Source organism: Bactrocera latifrons, unplaced genomic scaffold (assembly GCF_001853355.1).
Source record: "Bactrocera latifrons isolate USDA-ARS-PBARC rearing strain unplaced genomic scaffold, ASM185335v1 scaffold_0, whole genome shotgun sequence".
In the NCBI taxonomy this organism is placed as follows: domain Eukaryota; kingdom Metazoa; phylum Arthropoda; class Insecta; order Diptera; family Tephritidae; genus Bactrocera; species Bactrocera latifrons.
Window position 1 is genome coordinate 3,994,884 of NW_017534406.1, and position 14,409 is coordinate 4,009,292.

The window sequence follows — 14,409 nt, forward strand, 5'->3', positions numbered from 1 at the left end:
GGATTTGTAAGCTAGTCAATCCTTTTTTGTAGCCCCAGGATTTATAGCCCAGGATTTAGTAGCCCCAGGATTTAGTAGAGCCAGGATTTAGTACCTAGTCCATCCTGGCGTGGAGCCCCAGGATTGCGCAGCTAGTCAATCCTTTCTTGGGTGATTTACCAGCTAGTCGATCCGCTNCAGGATTTAGTACCTAGTCCATCCTGGCGTGGAGCCCCAGGATTGCGCAGCTAGTCAATCCTTTCTTGGGTGATTTACCAGCTAGTCGATCCGCTCTTGCAGCCCCAGGATTTGCAAGCTAGTCAATCCTCTCTTATAGCCCCAGTTTCTCTGAACACTTCTTTCGTGAGGGAATCCGGGAGCGCGGTACACACATCCGGCCTTAACGTGTCCGCGGGGTAATTAAGAGGCATCATAGTCATTTGGAAGGTCCTCTTGCCCGTGGGGATGACCGCGTGGTGGTAGAGGAGGCAAATGGCTCCGATGTGAGTCCGTATTCGACTTCGTCTGCAGAGCTCCGCTGCAGGGGGGCATGTCCTCATCACTCTCATTGGCATGCTCCTCAAAGAGCGCCCGCTCCTCTGGTGGAAGAGTATTCTGTTTGCCCCTTATCTGTAGCGATGCTGATGTTGTAGACTAATATCGTCGCCCTCTGTCGTTCCTAGTATCCGTTGTCTAGCTATACTTTTTGGCTTGTTTTTGAATTGTTGTCTGTCTTTGTCTTAACGCGGTGAACTGTCGGGTTCACGCTGTTGTAGGGTTGTAGGACGCGCTAAGGGCACCGTTATTTCCCGATTCGGCAGTGTGTTAGTTAAATTCTCCTCCTGGCTGCAAATCGAAAAAGGGGTACGAGAGTCGATTAACACCCTGGATTGGGAGGTGCCGGCTCTCGGTTGCCGCACGTATGCGACTTCTGACAACCCGTAGCAGTGGTGCCATGCAGCATCTGGTGAATACGGTGGTTGATCAATGGCATTAATTGGATTTTTTGGCTTTAAACTCGGTCATAATCGTGGTTCGATGCGATGGTGCATTATTATCGTGTAAAAGCCTTGAATTGTTCTGCCACAATTCCGGCCGTTTTCGATGGATGTTCTCACGCAGACGCTTCAATACGGCCAAATAGAAATCCGTCCTTCCGGAAGAAATTCATGATGCACCAAGCCACGAATATTGAAAAAACAATAAGCATCAATTTAATTTTCGTGCGGCTTTGGCGTGTTGTTTTTTTAGTTTTGGCTCCTTTTACGATAAACTTTATGAAAACAATTTAGCTTTATCGCCAAAATCATTGGAATGGACTCGCGAGAGATGTCGAGATCTCGTGCTACCATGGTGCAATTTTTCACTTGTTTAATATTTTCAGCAATAGAAGAGATGGAAAGCGTCCATAACGAGACGTGTCTTCAACGATTTCTCGATCACTCGTAGACTTATGCTTTTAATATTAAAATGGAAATGTGCCCATTATTTCGCCCAATAAAGATAACTAATATCATTTGCTGTTCGATTGCTTAACTTATATGGCAATGACATTGATTTTTAAACACAAACTTACACACTTCAAATATTTAACTAACTCAGTGCAATTATTGACATTTTGTCATTTTTTGTTGGATCATCGCTTTCCTTCATGCGGTTCATTGACAGTGCCAATGATTACTCGCTTTTTTCCTAGTTTAATTTATTGTTTCGATATATAGATATGTAAGTATTACTCATGTTGTTTTGCCTATTTGAGATTGGCGGTTACAAAATTAGTTATACAGCGTCTACAAGTAGGGATGACGTGTTTTTGACATCTCGCGATGGCGATGATTGTTTGTTTGTTTAAAATTTTGTCGCACTCAATGTTTGGAAATTAGCCAAGATTATTATGCGAATTTATGTTGTCCGGTGGCTCATTTTCTCAGATGAAGGTTAGTCAAATCGTCGTATGCTTCAGGAAACGCTATTGAATCCCCAAAAATTTACTATCTGTTTTGATACAGCGTCATTATCGACCCTTATTTCGTCCGAAATGAGGCAGAAAATGGTATTACTATTAATAACGAACGTTTTAACGGGATGTCGACCAACCTTTTTTCCCCAGAATTTAATAAAGTCGACGCGGACGATCTCTATGTTCAACAAGACGGTGAACCGCCTCGTGTTTCACGTCTAAACATGCACAGATTGCTTGCAAAGTTTGGCGACTCATTAATTTCGAGAGATGGCCCAATAAAATGGCTGTGAAAATCATGCGTTTTCATGCGTTTTAACACCTTACGATTATTTTTCTGGAGGTATTTTAAATCAAGGGTTTACCCTAATTCACTAGCAGCGTTCGAGGAGCTCAAAGACAACATTCAACATCGAAAATTGGCGTAAACCATGTCGTCCGAATGTATGAATGTATGCTTTGAAGGTTTTCGAAGCAGTACCTGTCGGGGAAAGTAGAGGAAGAGGAAGACCTCCGCTCCGTTGGCAAGCCCAGGTGGAGAAGAACCTGGCTTCAGTTGGAATCTCCAATTGGCGCCGATCAGCGAAGAGGAAAAGCGATTGGCGCGTTGTTTTGAACTCGGAATCAGGTATTTTGCCTAAAGAATTCGAAATAATTGCCAATGACAACCGACTTTTAACACAAAAATAATAACAGAAAGAATCATTAACCCATGAACCACCAACTCACCAAACCAGACGATGTGTAACATGCAAGCAAAAATATATATAGGGTATATATAATGTATATTATATATACCTACATACATGTGTATGCATGATCACATTGTGGCACAATTATATTGCTACACTTGAATACTAAATAGGCAGCTGTTGAAACCACAAAAATGTGTAGCAACACAAGCTTTAATTGGTCTAAGGCTTACAATGGAAACATCGCGTTATTGTTAAAGTTGACAGCGCGCTCGATTACTGTAACTCTTGACAGAGCTTGGTGCGTAGGTTAATTCATTCAATGCGCTAATTGTGAACGCCATGCAACCTCTTATCAATTGAAATACATATATATTTGTATGCGCGCATATTCTGTGCAATAAGTGCCCGGAATTTTTTATTTACTTCGGGTGGGATAAAAACACTTCTTATTACTTTTGTCATAACTTAATTGGTTAGGCCCTCAAGAAAATCATAATTTGCTGTGCTGTTCTAACAAGACAAGGCAAGTGAAAAGATGGCGAAAAGCCATGAATTGGCGCTTCGAACTGCTTTCGCATTCTGCAGATCTGCCCACTAGCAACTATTTTCTGTTCTCAGATCTCAAAAGAATGCTTGATGAGAACAAATTTTCGTCGAATGCAAGAACAAATCGTATCACAAAGTATAATTAGTGTATTACCCTTGAAGGGAACTATGTTGAATTTTTCTAAAAAAAATTTTTTTTTTTTTACTATTATGTTTTGCTATGGTAATTGAACTGTTAAGTGAACATCTATATGCCACAGTTTTCGAGTACTAGCGTCGCTCGATTTGAATAACGCGTTTCGATAATTTTTTTCGCGTTTAAATTTTTTTATTTTCTCTTACTAAAAGTTCCAATTATCTAAAAATGCGTTATGCTGTATGAAAAATTGCACCGTTTTCGCCGCATTGAAGAATTCTGGGTACTTTTGGCGCAGACACTATGCATACGTGCTATATAGTTGACAAACGTTTCGGCTGCGTGCTTCTTCGCCAGCGTTGATGAGTGACACATTCTCTCTTTGTCGATTTGCCTATTACAATGACACTACACTTCAATTCCCATTTGTGCTGTTTTAATAAAACGCACTTTTACCCACATGCTTGTCGGCTTTTGTGTTTCATTTAAATGAATGTGTTGTTGTAAAATATATATGAGCTACTTACATATCTGTACATTAGAATCTCAAGGGAGTGCATTTGAATGAATATTTTGCCGCTACTGTGGCGAACTGCGGTCTGAAGCACTTCGGCTTGCTTGTACATCTTTTTTGACTAATTTTGAATAATTAGTTTTCATTAACTATAAATTAATACACTTTGAGTTTTTTAAGTTCCGTGTTCAGTTTAGGGAGCATTATTTTATTGTATTTAAAATTAATTGTTACTTGAGTGGAATCAATAGTTTTTATTCGGTTAGTGAAATTTTGACTACATTACTTCGCTTTTTCTGAGAAAATATAGAGAACTTTAGCGTTTGCAAGAAACTAGATTATAACATGTAAGAAGTTCTAGTTAGCAAGAAAGCTTTGAACGATGTCGAGCTCAAAAGAAGATTATAGTACATCTTTGCAGATATTTCATCTCACTGATCTTGAAATTTTGTCCATCAAAAGGAGACTTCTAAAGGTCTGCCATAACTTTTTTGCTTTGGACGACCCGACAGGTATTTCTTGTGCTTGAGGCTTGAGAAACCATAATTTGAATCAAATTACGATCACTAAATTTCCACCCTCATTCATTCAGTAGTATATTCATAAAAGGCGATGGGGTTGGACATGACAGTCAACCTGAAGTTACTACATTAAGTAGTTTTTCTTCCGGGTGCGCCCGGACAGCAGTGTCCGGGCTGTGTGTAGGGCCAAATCAGATGTCTGTTAGAGGTGCGGTCAGGAAGGCCACAGAGTTGCCGGTTTCGTTAATGAACCCAATTGCCAGAACTTCGCATTTAAGGGTAGACCAGCTGGGCATCATGCGGGACTTAGTGATCATAATTTGGTTCAAATTACGGTTACTCCTCAACATCATAGCAAACCAACCGCGTCGGTGGCGCTCTGTTATGGTCGTGAAGAGAGTGTGCGAGGTTCTGCTAGTTGCTGTCTTTCCCAGGTCGGAGGTACAGACACCTCAAGCACAAGAGGACTTGAAGGTACGCTTCCGGGCTTGTTTAAACGGTCCCCAAGACTTGACGGCTGGAGCGGAGAATTGTACAGAAGCTTGTGGAAATTCATTCCGTAATATCTAGAGGCCATTTATAATATATGCGTCTGGAAGGGATATTTTCCACGCGAGCAAAAAAAGTGCTAGGGTTGTTCATCATTCCCTTTCCAGTGCTGAAAAAAGTTATGTGGCGGTATAGGCCTCTCTAGGGCGGAGTTACTTTTCGGACAGTAAGGCCTCTATAGTCGGCATGAATGGGAATGTGGAGATCGGATGTGGAGCTCTTTATTTGTACTTAATCGTAATATAAATTGTAATACCTAAGAAATTTTTTAAGAAATGCTTTGAGAAATACTGAGCTCTCTCAATTTACCTTGTGTTTTAAATATTTGTTTTTGTATTTCAAAGTTGTCTGAATAAATGTAGGAAAATTTTTACTAAAACCTTTTGCAAATAATAGTAAGTACTTTCCGCAAAAAATCGTGTAAAATCTTGAGATAAATATCACACCTGTACAACACTATTAAAGTTCAGCCGTTATTGATAATTCGACTTTTTTTATTGCGCTTGACTTGCCGAGGAAAGCACTCGCATTTATTACACAATTAGCAACTTGAAATATTGGCCCGTTATCACGACGAAAGCAAAACATGATAGTTATTGTAGTAAAATGTGTTTATGAACAGCAGTGCGCGAAATATTGAATAATAAAATATTGTTATTGAAAGTAATTTTTCATTTTCATTTCCATTTTCATTTGCTTCTTTTGTTCGCAGAGCACAAATTAGTGATGGTTGGCTTGGATAATGCTGGCAAAACCACAATACTCTATCAATTCCTTATGAATGAAGTCGTACACACCAGCCCCACAATCGGCTCCAACGTGGAGGAGGTGGTGTGGCGGAATATACACTTTCTGGTGTGGGACCTGGGCGGACAGCAGAGTTTGCGCGCCGCCTGGAGCACGTATTATACAAACACAGAGGTATGTATGAGCTAAATGAAATTTTAACACACAAAAACGTTGCCAATTCATCGGCATATCCGCTTTTTTCATTGTTTCGCAGTTTATTATTATGGTTATCGATTCGACGGATCGCGAACGCTTGGCTGTTACGCGGGAGGAACTGTATCGTATGCTACAGCATGAAGACCTCTGCAAAGCCAGTCTATTAGTTTATGCAAATAAACAGGTTTGTTGTTACATACATACTTAATTATTTATATATGTATAAGGGAATTTTTGATTTATATTTAAATTACTTTTTATTCACTTTTGTGCAGGATCTCAAGGGTGCTATGTCAGCTGCGGAAATTTCACGTCAATTGGATTTAACCTCGATTAAGAAACATCAATGGCATATACAGGCGTGTTGCGCGCTCACCGGCGAGGGGTATGCATACATATAACATAAAGAATATAAACAAACATGATTTTTTGTTATTATTTGCTTAAGCGTTTTGGCAGTGTTGACGTATTACGCGAATTATACGCTTTTGTGTATTTACGTAATCGAGACGTTTTCAGTTTGTTTTGGTTTTATTAAAAAAAAAACGTTGCATGTAAATATCAGCTCCAACTTTTTTTTTGACTTTGAAACTTGAGTGGCATACTTAAGCACTTATTATGGCCGCTTATGACGAACGTAATAAAAAAATGCGTATTTGTTGTTAATAGATTTGTGCTGAGGAGATAACAAATAAATCTTTCTTTTCATGCCCTTCATAAACGTGATTGGACCTCTTAGAATTTAGTAGTGCTTAGTATATTTTTAACCGCTTTTGTTATCTCACCGAAAGCGAAATGATGCAAAGTGGCTGGCTTATTATTAGGTTTGCATAATTCAAGTGCACATTTTTTTGAGATTTTGAGATACATTTTACTAAAGTTTAATTTTTGTAAAATATAAATATTTATATCTACAATACATCGTGCCCAGAAAAATATATTTAACTGTAAATTTACTCTTGCCTTACGGTGAATAAAATAAAATTAAATTTAATAAAATTGTCCACTATTTAAAAAAATATATCAAAAACAAACTAAAAAAATTGTAATGCAGCAGCGTGGCAATTTTTTTTAATTAAAACATTTGACTTAAAATTTTAAAATTTAAGTTTTAGTCCCAAAATCAGAATTAAAATGTAAATCGTTTGAATGTATAGGTTGTCAAAAAAGTCTTACGGTATTTTCGCTAGTTGGCGTTGAGAGCGCGTAGTTCTAGTTTTATTCATCGCATCATGCTATACCTTTTTGGAAAGCTCATTTAAAGCGCTAACACGTGTTTGATTGATTGTCGTTCTTTTAAGTCGTTCGTGAGTTATAGCGTCGTAAAATGGAGCAAAATAAAGAGAAAATACGGCATATTTAACAGTACTACTACGATAAAGGCAAAAATKCATCTCAAGCCGCCAATAAAATTTGTGCAGTTTATGGACCCGATACAGTTTCCATTTCCACCGCACAACGATGGTTTCAACGTTTTCGTTCTGGTGTAGAGGTGGTCGAAGATGCGYCACGCTCCGGAAGGCCTGTCGTCGAAAATTGCGAWAAAATCGCTGAATTGGTCGAAAGAGACCGGCATCGTAGCAGCCGTAGCATCGTCAAGAGCTGGGCATGAGTTATCAAAAAAAAATTTATGAACAATTGAAAATTGAAAAAAAAAATTCTATAAAAACTGCTCTAGAGTATTGTAGAAGAGGGCTTTGTGCAAACTCTAATACGAACGAAGTGGTACAATACGAAGTACGCCAGCGAAAAAATGTAAATTGGAAAACAGTTGTTTTTTTATATTTAATTATAATATTGGGAATAAAATATTTTTCCAAGCGGCATGTGGGTTTTTTTTTCAAAACAATTTTCGGGATTGGAAATTTTAAAATTATTTTTAATGAAGATTTTCGAGATCACAAAGCAAAAAATATTAATGCACATCGTAATTAGAATATTTTTAATGCATTATATGTAACCCTGTAAGCACATCCTGCAAGTCACAACAAGCGAAACTCCAATATATTGGAAGAGAAATTAGCAAATTTAATTTTTGAATTTTTCCTAAAATTTTTATAATAACCCATTTATGGGTATCTAAAACTTTATGGGTTACGCATACACAATAGTTTCGGTTTGATTTGTCAATACGATCTTACGAAACGCATAGAAACTTTAACCGAGATCTTTGATAGCGCTTTTGGCAAATTATCGGTGGTGACTTGAGTCCGACGATTTTACTACCTGGTCAACACTTCAAAAACCATTAGCTATTCATAAAATTCATACCTATTGTTCATTATTTTAAGTTAAAATGAATAATCATCTCTCTCTCTCTCTCTTTCTCTTTATTACCAGGCTTTATCAGGGGCTCGAGTGGATCGTGCAGCGCATCAAAAAGAAATGACAGACGTCAAATATGGACTGCGATAGTATATAGCTAATTAAATAATACAATTTTATATATGTATGTATGTAAAGAATCTTTATGCTAACAAAATGTCAAAAAAAAAACATTAAGAAAAAATACAAAATAACAAAAAGAGAAAAGAAAAGAAAATTAAACATACATTATAAAAAAGCCCATAGGTTAATTTTGTTATTATTTTTTTCTAATAAGTTTATATAAAATTTTTGTTTTTTTTTTCAAATAGGTTTATATAAAAACGTTAATATAACTGTGTGTATATTAAAAATAAAGTTTTTGTGAGCACAGCCTTAACTATTTGTAGCTTCCAAGCAGACAGCGTTGCATAAAGTTTAACGGAAATTCATAACGAAACACGCTTTAACAGCGCGTAACTGCGCTGCAAGCGCTGAGTTTAGTTTAAGTAATGTCATATACATTTAAGTTGCAAAACATAAAAACCAATTGTTACCAATTTGTGCGTTTGATTAGATTTTCGAAATTCGCGCTTCTCAATTTATAGTTTATAATTACATTTTGGATGTTTAAAATATTATTAAAAATTTTCAAATTTCATTTTGAGATTTTTCCTCTTTTTAATTGTTAACAATTCACAGGCAAACCAATTATATTTAATGAATGAGTGATTTAGTGCTGAATACAATGCGGCAGCTATTATATAAAATGTATGAAATCCATGCATGTGTGTATGTATGTGTACAAAAACAACAAATTATGTAGCGGCACGCCTGTTAAACGAACAGTAGAGCAGTTGTAACGTGTTTGATTTATAAAACGTTTGCATGGATTGTATTTAAAGAAAATTGAATCTTCCATTAAATAATCATAAACATTATGTTAAATATTGATATAGTACATAAATAAATATGTGTAAGTGTAGTAACACTAAACAGAGCGTGTGCACAACGCACTCGTTACAATTACACAAACATACATATGTATTTTTTTTTTAATAATTGTGTAGCAACAGTGTTTAACTAATTTACCTACATACAAACATACCTAACGTCACCTAAAATGCAAAACAACATACCATTGAAAAAATCGAAATTAAGTTTTTTATTGCTTACAAATATGTAGCATTAAATTTTCATCTTTTGTCAGATATAACCAATATATAGCCGTTTTATAACCATTTTATAACCAATTTATAACCACTTTATAACCAAAACTCAAATTTTGTTTCAATATGAGTGGTTTCTATTACATCGTTTTTCCCTCTCCTGCCAACTTATGAATGTCACGTTATTTTGCACTTTAGGTGTCGATATGTATTTACCGTAATAAACCAGCATTCTACCTTCGTCTGCTGCGTTTAGTACATAAAACACTAATAGTAACGAAAACGTTATCAATTGTGAGCGCTTATTAAACAAAATGTATTTCAAAGAATATTTCTAAAGCAACGAAGTAAGAAGTGCTCACTTGCTAGCTCTTTGCCACCGTGTAGTAACTTTATGTATAGTCTTTTACATAGGGAAACAGTGAGATTTACTTAGCACAGAGATGTCATTTGCCAAAATATAACAACAAATTAAACATAAAATGAAATTATATCAATAAATAATATGTCTATTTGTAAGTAAATTTAATCAAATTAAGCGATTTTTAAGAGAAAAGTTATGCTAACGCAATAAATAAAAACAAAAAATAATTTTAGTGCTGTGTTTTCAATTACTAGCGGATATATGACAAAATTACAAATTTAAATTATTATTGACAAGTTATTAAATAGCTGTATATATTGCTTATTTATAAATACAAATCACAAATCGGATCATTACATAGCTGCCATACAAACAGAAGGATTAAACCATGTTCTTGTATGGAAAACTTTTTTACTTGCCGAGATATCTTCACAAGATTTGGCATGAATTAGTGTCCAAGGTAATGGTACATACTGCAGAGAAATAGTTCGGGCCTCCATAGCATATAGCTGCCATACAAACTGAAGTATCTAAACTAAGTTTTTGTATGAAAGCATTTGCTTATGTGAAGGGTATTGTATATGCGGTGCAACCGGATTGTTAACGTTTTTTCTTATATAGAAAAAGTATACATTATGTCAGAGTAATCGCTTTCTCTTTTAATTGAATTGTTCAAGTTTTAGATCCATAGCTGCTTAACAACTATGCCATTCACACATGAGCACTCAAACTGTTGCAGTTTATTGCATTTTATTTCACATGTCGGTTGGTAAAGCAGTGCAGCCGACCACATTGAGAATGTAACTGTACCTGGAGTACAAAAAAACTAGTATTCTAGTATAAAAATGAAATTAATACATAATAATTAAATTTTAAAAATTATTGTTTTAATAAAAAAGAATTGGCAGATTATTAAGTTTTTATTTTCTTGAAAAGATAAACTAAATTTTATTAATATTACAGCGGTTTCCCTGTTAAATAAACCAGTTTGAATGAAATAAAATATTTACGAAAAATAATTCATGAGAGCCTTATGAAACATTCACATACAACTTCCCTCGCTTTGCTTGACAATTTATACCCTAACAACTAAGCGTTCCCACGACAGTCGGGTCTATGTAATCTGTTAGCAGAACTCTGCCGCTACAGGAGGAACATAGCCATTTTCATTACTGCAAAAATTGATTGTTTTTTATACTCTCGCAAAATGTTGAGGCTAAGAGTTGTATGTACCACCAAAAACAAAGCGAGATAGATATGGCGTTACACATATATGTAAAAGTAGATAGGTGAAATTGGTCTCTCAACAATTCAACGTGGAAAAAATAGTGAGGAAAGCCATCATGCGTTATATGCGTGTAGGCAAATGCTTGGCACAAACTGGGGGATCCTCACTCATACACTGGTGCTAATCAGCTATTGTTAGATCTATTCTGCTCAATGGTGCAGTAGTATCCATTTACTGGAAGCCAATGGAAAGGGTTCAGAGGCGCGATGCGCAGTGCACAACAAGAGCTTTAAGAACAACTATAACAGCGGCTATTAAACTCGTACTTAACCTGCCACCTATAGACCGTGGCGTGGCGTATAGAGCGTGACGAGAATTAGGCATAAAGCAACCTTTTAAGTTACCGGACCACTGCAGTGTATTTAAAGCTGAGGTCTTTACTATTGCGAAAGTGGCGGAGCTGGCGTCAAATGCACCTGCGTCCAGAGGCAACATCTACGTAGACAGTCAAGCAGCAATCAAGGCAGTAACCTTGTATCGATATCGGCCAGAAGGGTCTAGAAAAGTAGGGCAGGAGTAGAAAGTGTTGCCAGAAGCAAACAACTTCACATTTGTTGGGTGTCAGTCCACAAAGCCATTGAGGACAGTGAAATATTGGACGAGATTACCAAGAATGGCAAAGGAAATCTAAATCCTATGGGTGCAAAACTGCAAAAATCATGTGCAAAACTGTAGATCGGAAGTACACAAAATCCTATTGGCATTTGATAGAAAAGACTAGAGGAACATGATCGGAATACTAACTGGTCACTGTCTGTTGGCGACACACGTCTGCAGAATGGGGCAAGACTACGCTGTAAGCATCTGGGGTCCGTACTGTATGTTACACTGGAGGAGGTATTGATAATTAGGCCACAGGGTATGTTCAAATTCGCGTCAAGCGCAAACATCTTAAAGGATGACTACTCCTCTGGGACTTGGCAACTGAACTCCATCTGGTATCGCAAAGAACCAAACTGGTTTATGCGTGGCTTATTGATTAACTTAACCTTTGTCCTTGTATAATGTCTGTCAATCTTAAAAGACCTTAAATGTGGAAGAGTGCTTTTAAGATAGGCAGGCATTAGAAAAAAATCTTTCGAAAATTTTATCACGAATTGGCTACATAAGCTGTTGTTCCATAGCGCAGTTACAGCAAATCTGTAAATGCTAAAAACTACCGGCAGTTTTCAATGAAATGTTTTCTTGAAATTCCTTCTAAGAGTTTGAGCTAATGATGGAACTCAACTATTACTGTTTAAACATAGTGCTTAGCCGTCATATCAAAAACCCCACGATTACCGCAAATCTTAAAAATCATTAATGAGAATTACAATTAGAAAATAAAGACCCGACTTTTATATGAAGATGGCGGGCCATTTTCAATCTTTGTTTATTCTAATAACTAGTAAAGTTTTAGTACGTATGTATTTATATATAAATATTTTTGAAAATATTTTATTATATTTAAATATGCTCTCAAAAACAATGACTTGCATTTTTGTATTAACAAAGCTTACACGACCTATCAGTAGCTTGCCTTATCATTCAAGCAAATGAAAGAGAAACAAGACAATGCATATGACTAAATACATATAAATCTACTCTTCTGTGGAGGAATCACCAGAATTTACATATTAGTATGTACATATATACATACCAATTGTATGTCGGCAGAAAACATGTGAGTAAATACCACTTTATGGAATAGGCGGAGCAGAGCTTTTAAGAGACAAAGAGAGTGAGTAAATTAAGTGATTCTCCAAAGTAATAATTTGTAATACCTTAGATGAATTTGACATATGTTTTGCATATAAAAGTTATATTTATGTACAACTGAGCTCCATAAATATGTAAGCCAAAGGCAAAAGAATACACGCTTAGATCACGCAATAAATACAAAGCAACTACAAATATAAGGCTTGGTTAAGTTTTGACGCAAATTTTTAGAAAACTGAGGTACTAGGATGGTAGGAAGGGCGGGCAGAAAGACGGACACGGCTAAATCGACTCATCTCGTTACGCTGATCATTTTCACAATGTTCTTAAAGGTTCTCTGACATTTTCTTTTGGGCCAACTTATTGTACCCTGTTCAAGGTATAAATATGATATACAGCAAAAAAGCACTGTGTATCGTTTGTATTTAGGGCCTAGAAAGTCTTTGATAGGGTAGTCTCAGCTCTTGTTTTTATAGAATTCATTTGGTCAGGTTAATCTGGTAGATCAATGAGCAGCGCATAGGCTACTTTTGGTCCTTTGGCATGCAAGATTGATTTTAGTTCCTAGTTCCATGAGGTGTAATTATCCTTTAGGATTTATACCCTGAAAAGCGTAGTTTTGCCAAGTTTCATTCTTCATAAATACCGAATTCTGGCACTCTAGATTATAACGTTTAGAAATATCGAAGTATTTGGCATATTTTCCGTTGTAAACACAACTATAAACATGCCCCTTGAAGAATTTGACTGTGAGCATGTCTGTTTATGAGATGTCGAACCCAAAGCCATTCCGTGCTGATTATTTATTTTATCATCTATCTTTAGAGGCGTTTCTTTAGATTTTTTTTAGTTATACAACGATTCTGACAAAACTATAAAATATATTCAAAATTTTTAACTGAATCATAAGACATCCCCCTATGAATCATAAGACATCCCCCAATGAGCAATTTGGCGGAGTTTTAGAGATTTATATATTTTCCAATGTCTTTTACAGTAAACATTTTTTCATACTAAAAACCACTTTTGTAATTTTTTATTTCGTGTCTTAGCATATATAACTTTATTACCCAGAATATCCCTGGCCTTACACGTCTCCTTGGGTTCACAAAATTTTAAGATATTATTGAAAATATTTTTTACCAATAGGAATGATGTCAGAAGAGGCGCTTGAAGCAAGAACCAAAGATTTATGCAATTATTGACTGAACCACACTCTAAATGCTTTGAGATTGCTCTATTGGTTTCGACAGACTCTTTAATAACTTTCAACAACAACATCAGGCTCGAAATCCAACGCAGGATATCTCTTGCCAACAAGTGCTACTTTGGACTGGATAGGTAATTGAGAAGAAAAGTCCTCTCCTGACGAACTAGACCAACAAGTCACTCATCATCCCTGTCCTGCTATACCGCAGTTGGTGGAACCACGAGCTATACGAGATATATGACGTCACTCAGTTAGTTCAGCGAATTAATAGACATGGGCTAGGTTATGTCGTCCGGTTGGATGAAAACACTCCAGCTTTAAGAGTATTCGACACAGTAACCGGCGGAGGAAGCAAAGGAAGAGCAAGACTTCAACTCCATTGAAATGACCAGGTGTAGAAGTATCTGGCCACACTTGGATTCTCTCATTGGCGCCACCTTGCTAAAAGAAGAAACGACTGGTGAGCTGTTATAAACTCGGCTATAAACGCATAAGCGGTATCTACGCCAATAAAGAAGAAGAATTAATTTG

At 36.4% G+C, this 14,409-nt stretch overlaps 1 protein-coding gene and 1 long non-coding RNA gene across 4 annotated transcripts in view; one reads left to right on the forward strand and one right to left on the reverse strand.

Moving 5' to 3' along the window:
- Positions 1–8,341, forward strand: part of LOC108968871 (ADP-ribosylation factor-like protein 5B) — a 32,846-nt gene extending 24,505 nt beyond the window's left edge. For all 3 annotated transcript variants that reach the window (XM_018933397.1, XM_018933230.1, XM_018933305.1), the window contains exons 3-6: positions 5,613–5,821; positions 5,904–6,029; positions 6,121–6,230; positions 8,186–8,341. In XM_018933397.1, coding sequence (XP_018788942.1) covers positions 5,613–5,821; positions 5,904–6,029; positions 6,121–6,230; positions 8,186–8,234 — 494 coding nt within the window. In that variant the 3' untranslated portion in view covers positions 8,235–8,341. The remainder of the gene's footprint in view (positions 1–5,612; positions 5,822–5,903; positions 6,030–6,120; positions 6,231–8,185) is intronic.
- LOC108969021 overlaps positions 1–14,409 on the reverse strand; it is a 214,245-nt gene that overhangs the window by 12,432 nt on the left and 187,404 nt on the right. The window lies entirely within an intron of this gene.